The sequence below is a fragment of the Pieris brassicae genome, chromosome 5, assembly GCF_905147105.1.
Source record: "Pieris brassicae chromosome 5, ilPieBrab1.1, whole genome shotgun sequence".
NCBI classification, from domain to species: Eukaryota; Metazoa; Arthropoda; class Insecta; order Lepidoptera; family Pieridae; genus Pieris; species Pieris brassicae.
The window spans coordinates 16231253-16245904 of NC_059669.1; the positions used below are offsets into that span (position 1 = coordinate 16231253).

The window sequence follows — 14652 nt, forward strand, 5'->3', positions numbered from 1 at the left end:
CGTAAAGCAAAAGAACAAAGACTTTTAGAAAAGTATGGATTGGAATTTGGTGATCCTGCACTAAACCTATTGAAATCCGCGGAATATGGTAAGCTTGTAGGATCAATACGATCTATAGGTTTACATAAGTTTAATTGCATTTATTGGTTACCTCAGCAAATACAATTATATAATTCAAGATGTCGCAAGGATAACAATGCTTCTTTGGCAATAGATGCTACTGGTAGTATTGCAAAACGTTCGAATGCTGGGGCACAGCACATTTTTTTATACCAATGTGTATTAATAACGGCGGACGGAAGTATTCTGTGTTTTCAAATGGTATCCGCAGATCAACGATCTCTTATTATTTCATCATTTTTGAGTCACATACTGGCGGCAAATGCACCAATTCCACCCGTAGTTGTCACAGATTTTGGATGGTCGTTACTAATTGCCGTTGCCCAAATATTTGGCCAATGTGCAAATTTTAATGATTATTTAGAAAAATGCTATAATGCCATTACTTATAAAAACCAATCTCTACCATCTACATATATGCGACTATACATATGTCATCTCTTATCGTCAATAACTCGGTGGCCTAGCATGAAAGGCAAAGAAAAAACTCTAATTCGGCGATTTTACAAAAGGTGTATTGGTAAAGCGAGATAGTGTAAAGCATTAGATATCAGCAATTTATGTTTAACTGGTGATACAATTAATGCGTGCTACAGTCCAGACTTCGCAAGAAATCTAACAAGATATCTTTTACCATATAAGGTATATCCTTTATGGACAGCAATATTGGTACTCTCTCTACAGCTTAAAAGCTACGTCAGCAGCTGTTGACACTATTGTGTTTGCTGCCAGAACTCTAATTTTTTTGTGCTCTGCTGGTAAGTGCTCGTTCAACCAATTGTAAATAGCGGCACGAGATGGGTCTTCATTATGAAATGCTAATAGCAGCCAGCTTTGTTGTTGAGTAAGCCCACAACGATAGTAATAATAAAACATTGACCGAAAATTTTCTCGCGTTAGGTTAATTTTCACGTGTTACAAGAGTTTTAGATTTGCCGCCAATTCTTAAACAAAAGAGAACAAATGAATGCAATATACTACATAAGGTTACCAAAGAGTTGTAGTTGAGTCCTAAAATTGAAATTCAAAAAAGTTTTCATACGCAATGTTTCTAGTTGTAGCGTTGTATCAATTTTGTCACAACCATATTTCTGTCATGAATAAAGTTTTAATATTAGGAGGCACCTATTTTTTTTAATACAATTTTTTTATCTATGCTAAAATCGGTGTTTTTACCAAAAGGCCTTCGGTAGTTGGAATAAAGGCGTTCATCTTTTTTAGTTCCAGGTCTAGTACTGAATCGAACCGGGGTTGCAAAAAAAAACCTCTGACGTTGAATATTGTCTTTAGAGCCGTAGGAAATGGCTGTATTTTTTTTTAAGACGATTTTGCCCATTCGTATAATAAAATCTAGGCTTACACGCGTTGATTGTTATGATCTGTTTTTGTTCCTAAACTAAACTAGTACTTTAAAAAAATCTACATTATAATTCAAAATTTCAGAAATTATACGCAGGAAATGCGAATAAATAAATGTAAAAATAAGAACTTTTTGTATAAGAGACATGCCTCGAAGCTTAATTCATGTTTGAGAGTCAAATTGATATTATTTTAGCGACATAATGGGTGCGATTAGGGTAAGAAAATTTAAGGGATGTCATTTGAATTGATTTATTTATTTATATCATCATGCCCTTTTGTTATGGGCATAGACCACCGATCTGCACTTGCTACGGTCCTGACATACGTCTCTTACTTCATCCACTTTCCCAGGTATTTACGATAAGACCTACTCAACCTGACTTCAGCATCCACGGTTGCCTTGTTACTGTTAACCGGTTCTCTCTATCATTTTAAGACCTTCGTAATATCTGTTAAAGATTTCTTATCTTCCTTTCTACGAAAACGAAATTGAAGCAATACAATACAGCATACGTTTTTATAACTAAATATTCTAGCTTTAAAATACGTATTTTAATAGTAAAATGCAAAAAACTTAATATTCTAATAACTTAAAGAACCTTATGTACTTTTAACTAAAATCCAACCTATTAAAACACGCTAATAAAGCAATGAGCATACCTGATATATCTTTGCCATACCTACGTCAATGTTTTCTCGCGATAAGCCGCTTCATTTTCTGTTCTTACGAATTCTTTGTGTGCTTATACCGTGTTTAATGTTAACATTTTTACAAAACGAGGCCTAATGATGTATAAATATCATTTCTAATTAAATTTATAGAAAAGCTTACTTTTGTGGAGGAAGGAAGGCTCACCCTTCGACCTAATGATACTCGACCAGTCTAACCACTGACTGGCCCAAAGGCCCCAGTTGCTTAAGTCGAAAAGTCGTATATTTCTTTAGCGGTCAAATATTGGGTTATCGTAGTGGTTCGTATCCGTAGAATATAGATGTATACATTATTATAAATTAAACAAATATTTCAATTGACAAATAATTTTCTATATCGTAATAATCACATGTACCGTGCATGTATTGTATCTCTTTAGAAAAGCAACAGCTTTGGGGTCACAGGTACTGTCTACCAGGCGAACACATTAATCTTAAGCAAGCGCATATGCATATAAACCCCAGGGTCCAAAAGTCTTTATCCCAAAAGGAACAAAAGTTGAGGGATAAGTTGAAGGATAAAAAAGTTTAGTAAGAATAGTGTAACTGTAGAGCAAGGTGTTTAAGCCTTTATTTAATTTAATACACACACGTGTATGTATTCTAATTTACACATATTCGAATTAAAATGACAATTATAAAAAGCGTAATTTCGTGTCACAAGCGTCCGTTAATAACGTAACAATTATTAAAGCGTACAAATGTAAACATTTTGACAGAGAAAGAGAATATATTTATTTGATTAAAGCAAAATACAAATTAGTGTAATGCAAAGTATAGTGTTCAATATAAATCGGTATTTTGTTGACATGTTTCGAAATTACTTTAATTTTGTGTCTACAATAACTAAATGTAATATTTTCCGCTTTTAAATTTAATCTATAATAACATTTATTTTTAGTTGGAATTTGAATTACTATATATATCAATAAATACAGCTTTTTCTTGTTTCAAAATATATTTGTATATATAAATAAGAAATCATTTAACCTATGACTAAGTCTTTAATTTACCCAAAAATATAGCTTTAATAGCTTTTAGCTACTAGATGGTGATATAGTTGAAACCAAATTAGAAGAAACAAAACCCAATCATATTTTTAATAACAAAATTTTCATAATAAATCTGTATAAAAATTTGGGAGGAATCCTCAATCAAAAATTTAATTCATAAATTTTCGAACCATTGGGCAGCCTACGATAGTCATAAATCAGAAATAATATGGGCGGATTCTCTCTGTGACAGCCTTAATAAAAATGCCTGAAAATCAACTATTTTCATATATATAACTACGGTTATTAATATATAGGATAATATAGATTATATTTAACGAATAATAATGAAACGAACGCCTTTGATCCAACGCAGGTTAGAGAGTCTCATAATTGCGTATATAAAGTCATAATAACGTAAATAGTTACAAATTCGAATATGAAGACGGGGGTCTTCATAACGGGAATACGGGTATTTCAATTCGAATCTCAAGTAGCTATCCCTTTAAATTTTGTCTATTACGTATATGACAGCATGTCTAGACCAATCACAGACACACGTCACGATCCGGCTTTTTCATTAAACGGAACGCGCCGTAGTTCTGATTTTCATCAGATTCTTTAATAAAAGAATTTCTAAATAAAGACACAGATATTAAATTAAACGTAATAAATATAAATGTACCTACTAGTTTCCTCTAGGCCCATTTATAACTGTTTCCTTTTGAGATAATCTTAGCGGAAATAAAGTAAGGTAATTTGCAAACATAGATTTATCAAAGAACTAAAGTAGGTGAGCGCTGAATCACCCCTATCGCCTCTAAATACCACTTTGTAGGAACGATAATTGTTTCTTAGAATAACAAGGTAATATATTAATTCGTCTACAAGTGGGTTTTGAACATTTTGAATAAATATTGCTCATAACACTGGACTAATAAATAATAACACCTTTTGCTTTCAAAAATATAATTTAAAATTCCTCGAATTCCAACTTCAATTTCGAATTAAACCTTTCGAAGAACCGTTCTAAGTTCTAACTGCTATACCTATGAAGTGTAACTTAGCGAATTAATATTTTTGTTTGGTTCTAGTTGGTAGACCATTTTATTAAATAAATTTTAATCATAACTATCCCAACGTTACGTTTCCTGTACGTTACGGACATCATAGTTATATATTAAAGACAATATGACAAATATTAAGAAATAACTTTATTATTACACTACTACTATTATGAAACAAAATCTTTTTGACCTTAGTCAATATGCCAAATACAACTTTTTTGTAAAGTAACATCATATTATACGTATAATACTGACGATCCAATAATATTGAACAAGATGTTTCTTGTTCAGTGTCAAATAGAATATAAGTTATTTGACGTAACATTCGCGCTTCGCGTATTTATTTACTTTTTTACGAGTTTAAGGATAAAATTACTAGTTTAAGATATTTTCATAGATTATTAATTATCTACAAAAAATACAGTTTCTAAATTTGAAAATAGACCGTTTATGCCCGATACGATGCCGTAGTTTCGTCAAGTGTTTGTTTCCGATACGTCAATACGATAATTCGAATAGAATTCCTATAGGACGCCATCAAGCTCTCAAAAACTGACATTATCCGGCCTAGGCTGGTCCCAGGGGCTTAAATTCCCAACAATACAACAAATGTTTCTAATTTATGAAATCATGGGCATTACTAATATAAACCTTATATTAGGTCCTTACATATGAAATTGGCGTTTTGTATGGGAGGAACAAAAAGTCGAATATTTTTATAATATATTTAATTAATCAAAGTATGAACCATTGTTTTCTATGCACTTTTGCCATCTCATAGGTAGTTCATTGATCCCTTTACTAAAAAAACCAGTCGGACGGGAATCAATAAAATCTGTGAAGGCGATTTGGACTGCCCCATCAGAGTTAAATTTTTTCCCTTGCAAGAAGTTATCCAAATTTCGACAAAAAATGGTAATCTGTTGGAGCAAAGTCCGGGGAGTACGGAGGATGTCTTAGACATTCCAATTGAAGCTCTTCTAATTTAGTAGCCGTCTGTTGTGTAGTGTGTGGTCTAGCGTTGTCGTGAAGTAGCAGTGGCGTGGAGCGATTGACCAGCCTAGGTTGTTTAGCTTTTCCATCATGGTTTGGAATTGCTGACAATAGACATCAGCCGTAATAGTCTGGCCAGAGTTGAGAAAACTGCAATGAACAATACCGGCTCTAGTCCACCAAACGCTTACAAGTAACTTTTTTGGGGTTAATTTTCGCTTGGGGCAGGATTTGGCTGGCTGGCCAGGATCCAACCATTGCGCCGAGCGCTTCCGATTATCGTAAAGAATCCATTTTCATCACAGATAATGAATCGGTTTAAAATACCTTCATTAATGTGCCGGTTCAGTAATGTAACGCAGCAGTCGACGCGCGTTTGCCGGTTTGCTTCAGTCAATTCGTGAGGTGAAAGGTGGGTTTCAAGCTTTTTAATCTTCCCAATTTGCTTCAAGTGAATTAAAACAGTTTTATCACTAACACCGCAGCCAGCAGCTAACTCGGACGTGGTTTGCGATGGATCCGCTTCCACAATAGCCTTCAATACTTCATTATCAACTTGGGTCTCAGGCCGTCCACGGGGCTTGTTCTGCAGGTCGAAATTTCCAGAACGAAAACGTTGGAGCCAAAAACGAACTGTGTTTTCTTTTGCAACATGACCGCCATACACATCATTCACCCTTCGAGTCGTTTCCGCAGCACTAGTGCCACGGCGGAACTCGTACTCGTAAACAATGTGATACTTTAAGTTTTTCATTTTGTAAAATGAGTGACGCAAACAGAAAAAAAAACAAATAAATGACGGTCATCGAAGCACAAATACATGAGTAAATAGCTGTACAAATTTGAATTTGCAATTCCTTACCAAAGAGGAGAACATCGTGATTAAAGTGGCCAGTACGAAATACGCCAATTTCATATGTAAGGACCTAATATATTTGTGGTTTAAGGGACTTTGATTTTCAAATATAACGAGGTTATAAAAATGATGCCATTATTTAATTTATATATTTTCCCTATGTTATACAGGATCATTATACTTAGTGTGATTGTCAAGTCATGCCGTAAGTATAGGTTTTATAATTTTACAGTTGGTCAATTGTCATAACTAAACTCGTTTTAATTGCATAAAACTTGTTATTATTAAGAAGGTATATCGTATCGAACAACTGCGTTTCTGTTGTAAGTAAAGACTATTAATAAATTATATTTATTTAGATCAGTTGAAGTCGTTTTATAATGTATAAAGCTAAGCTTGTTGGATAAATTTATAAATCCACGCAACATTAAATTTTGTAAACAAAACTGCGCTGAAGTATTAATGGCTCTAGTTAAAGGTTTAGAAAGTTTCGCTTTAATTATTACACGTAGTATCAGACTTCATACAAGTCCATTTCTGGAATTATAAACCTTTTGCAACCATCGCTTTGTTGGAACAAAACTTTGCTTTATTTACGTTATAATATTAATATATTATATAATTGAGCAGTGTTGACCTAGTGGCTTCAGCGTGCGACTCTCATCCCTGAGGTCGTAGGTTCGATCCCCGGCCGTGCACTAATGGACTTTCTTTCTATGTGCGCATTTAACATTCGCTCGCATTTAACGGTAAAGGAAAACATCGTGAGGAAACCGGCTTGCCTTAGACCTAAAAAATCGACGGCATGTGTCAGGTACAGAAGGCTGATCACCTACTTAAGGCCTATTGGATTAACAAATAATCATGAAACAGATACAGAAATATGAGGCCCAGACCTAAAAGGGTTGTAGCGCCGTTGATTTATTTTTATTTTTTATAATATTAATAACAATCGTAATGTTATTAGTTACGTACGGCATATAAATAAAATAAAATAACAGAGATAGGCGAAGAAATTGGCCAAAAGACGAAATAAAAGAGCTTATATTTTGCTATTATGAAGCAAAATAAGGAGGAGCAGGTTACAAGAAATTATTATGGTGAAAAAAACGGGACGTGAGTTCCTTTTTCTGGGGGGTCTCAAGACGGGGACTAATTCAATTGCGCTAGAAGCCTAAATTGGGACTTGGCCTCAGATTTCTTGACACAACCCTTTCTTTGATCATTTCATTTCATAGACAAGGATATTAGCTTTCTGTCTGACACAAATATGACATTACAAAATATACAATAATTACCTCATAAAGCACAATGTACAAGATTACAACAATTAAAACAACTTATATATTTTATAGACAATAAATATATTTATAATTATAATATATATATATATATTTATAATAAATATAAAATATATGTACAAATCTCTCTCCTTTTTCTATTCGTTTGTTCACGAGGTGGACCTTAATGCCACTTTCAAAATACCTTAATACTCTCTGTTTCAAATCATTTGAATGCTCAACTAAGTATTTCAGCGTAATTGATAAGCTTCCGTATACGAGCGTTTCCATAGCACTGAGCACTCGATTAGGTACGTAAAGGATTAACCAATCAGCTGTGAAAGACCTCGTACCTCGCAAATCCCTTAACCTTTAGGCTGAAGTTTAATTTACTCGATTTTGTCTCGGTATTTTTTCTAAGTTTTATACATGACAAATGCATTTAGGTTAATCATTCTATTAAATAAAATTAAATTAATTTCCATCAGCTCGTATCGCATCAGCTTATTAAAATCTGAATAAGATCATGATCTTTTATGATCAACAATAGGTGTTAGTATATTCGTACTCTTACTTAGACTAGTTTTTTTTTTTTACTAAGGGGTAAGTCTACTCCTTTATTATATATATAATATATTATACTAGGCTAATACATAGTGTTACACACAAGGACAAGCCAAGAACCTCAGAGATCATCTAGAGCTATATTATGAAATCTATCTTTACTTGGCGGGTGCAAATGGGAAATAAATCAATTACAGCATGGTGAGGCTGTGGAGCACAGGAAAATAGCAATTATTGGATATGCCGCGTTCCCCCTCAGAGTTCAGACTCACTTCCTAGCGAACTGCAGTCATAATTAACAGCACGACACTAACCGAGAATATAGGTTAATGCTTGAGTTTAACCGATTTCTCGGACTGCTCAAATATTTTAATAATTAAATTATATTTTTGAACAAACAAACAAACAAAAAAGAACAAACATTATATTATTTTAGTAAGTAGCCAACGTACCTACCAAAAATATACAATTCTTTTTCAAATTTAAAAATCTTGTGTCAATAGTGAACGGATTAGGGATATATCAGATAATTGTTTATTAGTTTCCAGCTTCATGCTGAACAAAAATTTTGCGCCGATGATGAGATAATTGCCGAAACTGATGCCTATTTTGAGGCTAAAGACAAATCGTACTATAATTTTTTTTTATAGAAATAGAAAATGTATGACCACCGCTCTCGCTTGATTTGTGTGATTCACATATAGCCTAGTTGCCTTTATACGAATACACAAATCAAATTCTATAAAAAATACTATTTCTATGTTACCTTACGATCTTTTCAGCATATCTAAAACATATTTTAGAGTCCTAACATATTTTAAATTAAGTAAATCAAACGCTAAGCAACAACAAGAATAACATCGTTGTAGTTTACCTCTATGATTACAATTCGATTAATACACAATTGCTTATGTAGACGTATCTACATTAACTGTAAAAATAACTGAAATAAATTTGACAAATTTCGTGACTTTTAACATAATAAAGTTCTAGCAAATGATGAGATCCAATCGGAAGCAACTGTCTACGGCAGTTCCTTTTTCCTTACCATGGTAACGTTTTATGATCTTGTCACATTCCGTAAAGTTTAATGGACCTTGCACTAGACGTGTGAATCGAAATAGCGATACTGGTCATCCGTGTGATTCAATCACCACTAGATGACCCTCACTCATGCTTTTATTCCAGGAAATACCATCTTATATTTAACAAAATATTGGAAATATAATTGTACCGCTCTAATTTATCTATCTTAAAACTGAGTAATATTCATCTTTATTAACCCAGTGTATTGTCTAGTGTGTTGTGTGATTGTCAGTTTGTTTCTATGGTGGAGAATAGACCGCGAAGAAACCATAATAGTGTAATGCAGAAGGCACTGCCTTGCCCATAAACGAAAATAGTACTACATCTAGCTTTAGGTGTTCTTTGAGACATAGAAAGAAAATAGACTATAAAAGGTTACGGACTGTAAGCATCATTAGTAACAAGTCATTTTATCTACTATTAGTCGATAAGTATCAAAGATGTCTGTCTGTCTTTATATAAGTTAATTTAAATAAAAATGTATTATTATACTCACGATCAAAAGCGAGGAAGAAAATCGCTGAGCGTCTGTGTAGGTAATGACGTCAGATACAAATTGAAGTCAGGCTTAACGAGAGGATCAGCTGCAGTCAGGAGTAAAACTGGTATTCCAATCTCAAGCGATAGAAACTCTATGGTCTCATATATTGCGTAGGCAATTTTAGTATCGCCTTTAATTATAATACTAATAATAATAATTATCACATAAATATTTGGAGATACTTTTGCCAAACGGAGAAACGTTTTTCGGCTTTTGTTCTTGTCTGAACTGTAGACTCAGATAAATGTATATAGTCGCAGGATTGTATATTATTTGAACATATACACATCATAAACGTAATAGGTATTTAGTGCGTAATATGAAAAAAAAAAATTATCCGAAGCGCTTTAATATATCATAAACTTCTTACCACTGGACATTCGTGGAAGCACGCAAGCAGACAATTGACAAATCGAAACTTAGGAGGCGAGAAGCGAATTTTTTATACTTTGTAGATAATACATTAATATCCGCCTGAGCACACTGGTTTTCCACCCTAAGTTTTATCTACGAAACGAACTAGTCTTTCACCCTACGGCGTTTCCACAAACGTTTAGATATCCCTTGAGCGAAACTTTCTTAGTTAGCTATGTTATTTTGGGATTTCCATCATTTCACGACTTTCCGAGCTTAGTTAAGCTCTGGATTTTATAAAGATAACAAAATCTGATTACTCTACAAAGTTTTGATAATTTTATGCTATAATAATTAATAATTCTGATCTTAAGTTAACTTGAACTTTGGTTCTCATTATTTGTGTCTAATTCCTCACAGATATTAGATATATTCACCGGGAGTCGAAGGGGATTGTACGCCATACGTGTTTAACTGTTAGTAAAGACTTGATTTAAACTACAAAACCATAATAGCGTTTTTTTACTTTATTTCGATTCACAACCTTGCGCTCCAACAAAAAGACCCAAAAACTAAATATGCGCCTGATTCATGTTTTAGACTATTTTCTTACACAGTAATTATTATACTATTTATGACTACCTATATATTATTGTAAGCTATTTATAAATCTTAAAACTACGTATAACCTTTAACTTACGTGTTTCAAAGGGCAAAAGTTGCATAGCTCTCGGTATAATGGAGTTAGTTTGGCAATTAAGAGATTAGACTTACCTAACTATACACAATTGGGTTTTAACATTCAAATAATGATGAAAAGTTAAGGTTTATAAACACAAGATAGAGGAGTTTTTAATTATATTTTATATAAGTTCTTGTGCTTTCTAATATTCGAAAGTATTTCAGCAATAAGTTAGTCTAAATCATAAGTTTAAACGAAGTGGATTCTTTGAACTTAGTAGTTAACTTACATAGTAGATTATTTACTGAACCTGGATCCGAGGGGGATCTTATTCCGCTAGAGGAATATCGTGATAAAGGTAGGACTCAGGATGAGGCAAGGACTGACAAAGGCTTACATGAGGTAAAGAAATCAGACTCCCTGAGAACATTTTATTGTTAATTACAGGAAGTAATTGCAAATATAACGCAAATGTATTCTGTAATCACCAATCTATAATCATGGATAGTATATATACTAAGTGTGGCTTTACTGAAGGTACAGATACAATACACATCGATACATACCGATAAACATTACTTTACCGAGATACAAATGAAACCAATATTTCTGCATTTAATATTTATTGTAGAGTATATACTTAGTGCAGCATTTATTCGCCCTAGTTCTATTACAATGTTCCACAACGAGACAACCACAAGCATGCCATACAAGTTCGCTGATGTCAAAGCATTGGCAGACCACTTTCGGGGCTTGTTTATATTAAAATGTTCTTCAGTTTTACTGCTATTAAAAATAATTGTTGTAAAGGTATGTTTATGAAATAGCCTAAAAACAACATTACCTTTATTATAATTCAATTTAACGGTTAAGGGCTGTTTTATTATTAAAAAAAATATGTGAACGTGATTTTGTTCTTGGCCCACAATCTCTTTCATCCCTTTATATAGATATATATTTCACAGTTAATAAATGCTTAGGTCCTTATCGCTAACCTAGTGAGAACCTTGCAAGTAGAATTTCGACACTAAATAAATCAATTGAGAATTTAAATAGGACTTAAAACAAAATAATTAACGTTTAATTTTTTAATTTACCATGATAAAATGAAGAAACGAAAAAAAATCGAAATAAAAAGAATAAGATTTAACTCCATGATATTTATAAAAATAGTAGTACCTAGTTAACAATTTGTATAATAAAATTGAAAACTCTTATACACAAACTTCACCACTAATGATTTAGTTACTGGCTGTACATATATTTTCTATCAATTATAACTACATAGTCATAAATTACTCCAAAACATCTTTTAGATATCCATAGCTGATTAAGTCATCTAAAATAGTAGTCATTCGATTTTTATATAAACATATTGCTTTTTGTATGTCTTCTTCGGTTTCTAAAACAATTTTACTTTTAACATGTCCTTCTTGTTGGCATCCACTAGACAGCCAAATTGCTGTATTGGCTATAACAAGACAAGCTGGCGCAACTGTAATCAAATCAGCATCAAACATTTGCCTTGAATATATTTTATTTACAGGAATTTCTGCTTCCAACAGGTTTTCACTCAAGGTCTGATAATATGTGTCCAGAAGTTGTTTATAATATTGTCTACGTAGGTCTTGAGCTGAACTAGATATTATAAGATATAAAACATCATAAGCTGGGCTTGAGATTCTTGCTGTTTGGTAATCAATCATACACACAGAAACCGGTTTCCCATGCTGTAAACAAAACATTTGATTAAATTTACAACATAATATACTTCTAGTAGGTACCTAATAAAATGTAGTTAAGATGGATATTTACCTCATATTTAAAGAGTAAATTTTCTTTCCAAATATCCCCATGACATAGTGCTAATGCATTTACAGACTTATAACATACTTCTACAAATTTATCACAATCCTTTTGTAATCTCTCTAATGCAGGTATATATTGAGTATTTAAGAACACTTTTAAAGCTTTAGTTAATCTGTCTAATAATATAGTGATAAACCGTTCATTTGCTTTCCTAGATAAGGGAACACAGGTGCTTTGGGCAATATTAAATAGATGACTTTCTTGCTTCTTTAATATAAAAGAAAGAGCATGAAAATTTGCCAAACATTTAATTGATATAACCAAATGTTCAATATCTAGTATAGAATCATTTACAAAAGGTATGTACCCATTGGCACACATATTTTGCATTGTTATTACTTCTTCACAATAATTGTTTTTTATGTAATAACATTCTGGTACAATAAAGTCTGTTAAAGTAGTAATCTCATTTTGGATCTTCCTGTAGGCAGGCAAGATATCAGAGTATATAAATATTTCTCTCTGAAAGAAACAGGTTACTGCTCCACTTACTCGATACCTTTCATCAGTTGGAGCTAATTTGAGTACCAGATTTAAAGATATTTCTTTTCCCTCCTTTTTTCCATTTAGTTTAATTGGAATAATTACACCAAAATAGTTTTGTGCAACATTTTGGAAAAACTGTTTCTCATAGTTCCAAGATTGTAGTTCAGATTTAATTGCAATTTTTTCCAATACACTACTTAAATAATCGTCACGTATATAATTATTATCATTCATTATAGATAATATTGCTTTAAATTTTTATTGGGTAAACGAAATTATTGTTAGTTGATTTGAAAATAAAGCTAGAAAAACTATACACGTTTTGTATTATTAATAGACATAATTATATTAATATATAAACTTCTACGAAACTTGTTTTGGAATAGTTTATATAGTAAGTACATATATAGTTTTTGTGGTGTACTGACTACTGACTTCTGTTACTGTAATTATCATTATCTGTTAGCAACAGATTATATTGACATTTCAAACAGATGGCAATGCCGCAGGCAAAATTAATACCACTTATATTTTGTTGTCACGAGACACTATAGTCTAATTTCTCTTTTATTCTAATATTATAAAATAACATGTATACTAGTACACGCGCTAGTGCTAGCGATACTTCTTTGGCGTAACAAGATAAAAATCTCCTCATAATTTTTATCATTCACTTTATTCCACGTTCAAAGCGATTAATGTAATATTAGTACGTAGTTGGTCCCAAAGTTCTGTCACTGGCACATTATTTTTAAATTTTGAACATGATTTTATAAAAAAAATTATTGCATTATTTTGAATGTTTGACGATTGTTTTAAAACAGAAAACAATCACTTTCCGTAATTTTTCACGATGGAGTGGACATAACTAAAACCTCATAGCTGTTATTGCGGTGCACCGCTGTGGGCACTCACTGCGTACCATTTTCAAGTTGCTCAAAAATTTGAATATAACGCTTAGGTTTGTGTACCGTACTATTGATAGGTACAATTAAGTCTGCAGTGTTGAGGACAAGAAAAGAACTGGACAGCCACGCCCGGCAAGTACACAAGCAGTAATCAAAGCTATCAAGGCGAAAACAGAAGTTGATCGCTTTGCAGATAGCTGTCAGTAGGAAAACAGTAAAAAAGGTTTTAAATGAAAATCTTGGTCTACAAGCATGAAAAAAAAGAGTGGGCTTTTACTTAATGCTCGTCTAAAAGCAATAAGAGATCTTAAGAGATTGCCTGTCTTGTTAAAGCGGTACGCGAAAAACCGACACCGTGATGTCCTCTTTACGGACTAAAAAACTTTCGATATTGAAGAGAAGTACAATAAATAGAATGATAGAGGGTACACTAGGAGTTCTGAAGAAGCTGGAAATAAAGTTCCGAGGGTGTAACATGGCCCTCATCTTTCATCAGTAATGATGTGGTTGGGAGCGTCCTATTACAAGCCAAATGAGATTCATTTTTGCGAAAAGGGGGTCAAAACCAGTGCAAAAGTGTACCAAGAGACGGTTTTGATTAGCTTGTCAAAGACCTGCCCAGCACGCTATTTTCGGGACATCACTTCGAGTTCCAGCAGGACTCTGCGCTCGGACACAAAGCCAAGACTACTCAAGCCTGGTTTGAGCGTCAAAACATCGACTAACCTACTATTAATTAGACATGAGGATTAGCCTTCCTCCAGTCCGAACCTTAACCCTT

General features: G+C 33.0%; 1 protein-coding gene across 1 annotated transcript; it reads right to left on the reverse strand.

Annotated features, from left to right (window-relative positions):
- Positions 1-11779: 11779 nt before the first annotated feature.
- On the reverse strand, positions 11780-13318 carry LOC123709699. Its single transcript, XM_045661202.1, has 2 exons — positions 12424-13318; positions 11780-12338 (listed from the first exon to the last, which is right to left on the reverse strand). The coding sequence occupies exons 1-2, from the start codon at positions 13195-13197 to the stop codon at positions 11904-11906; spliced, it is 1209 nt and encodes a 402-aa protein (XP_045517158.1). The 5' UTR covers positions 13198-13318; the 3' UTR covers positions 11780-11903.
- Positions 13319-14652: the final 1334 nt, after the last annotated feature.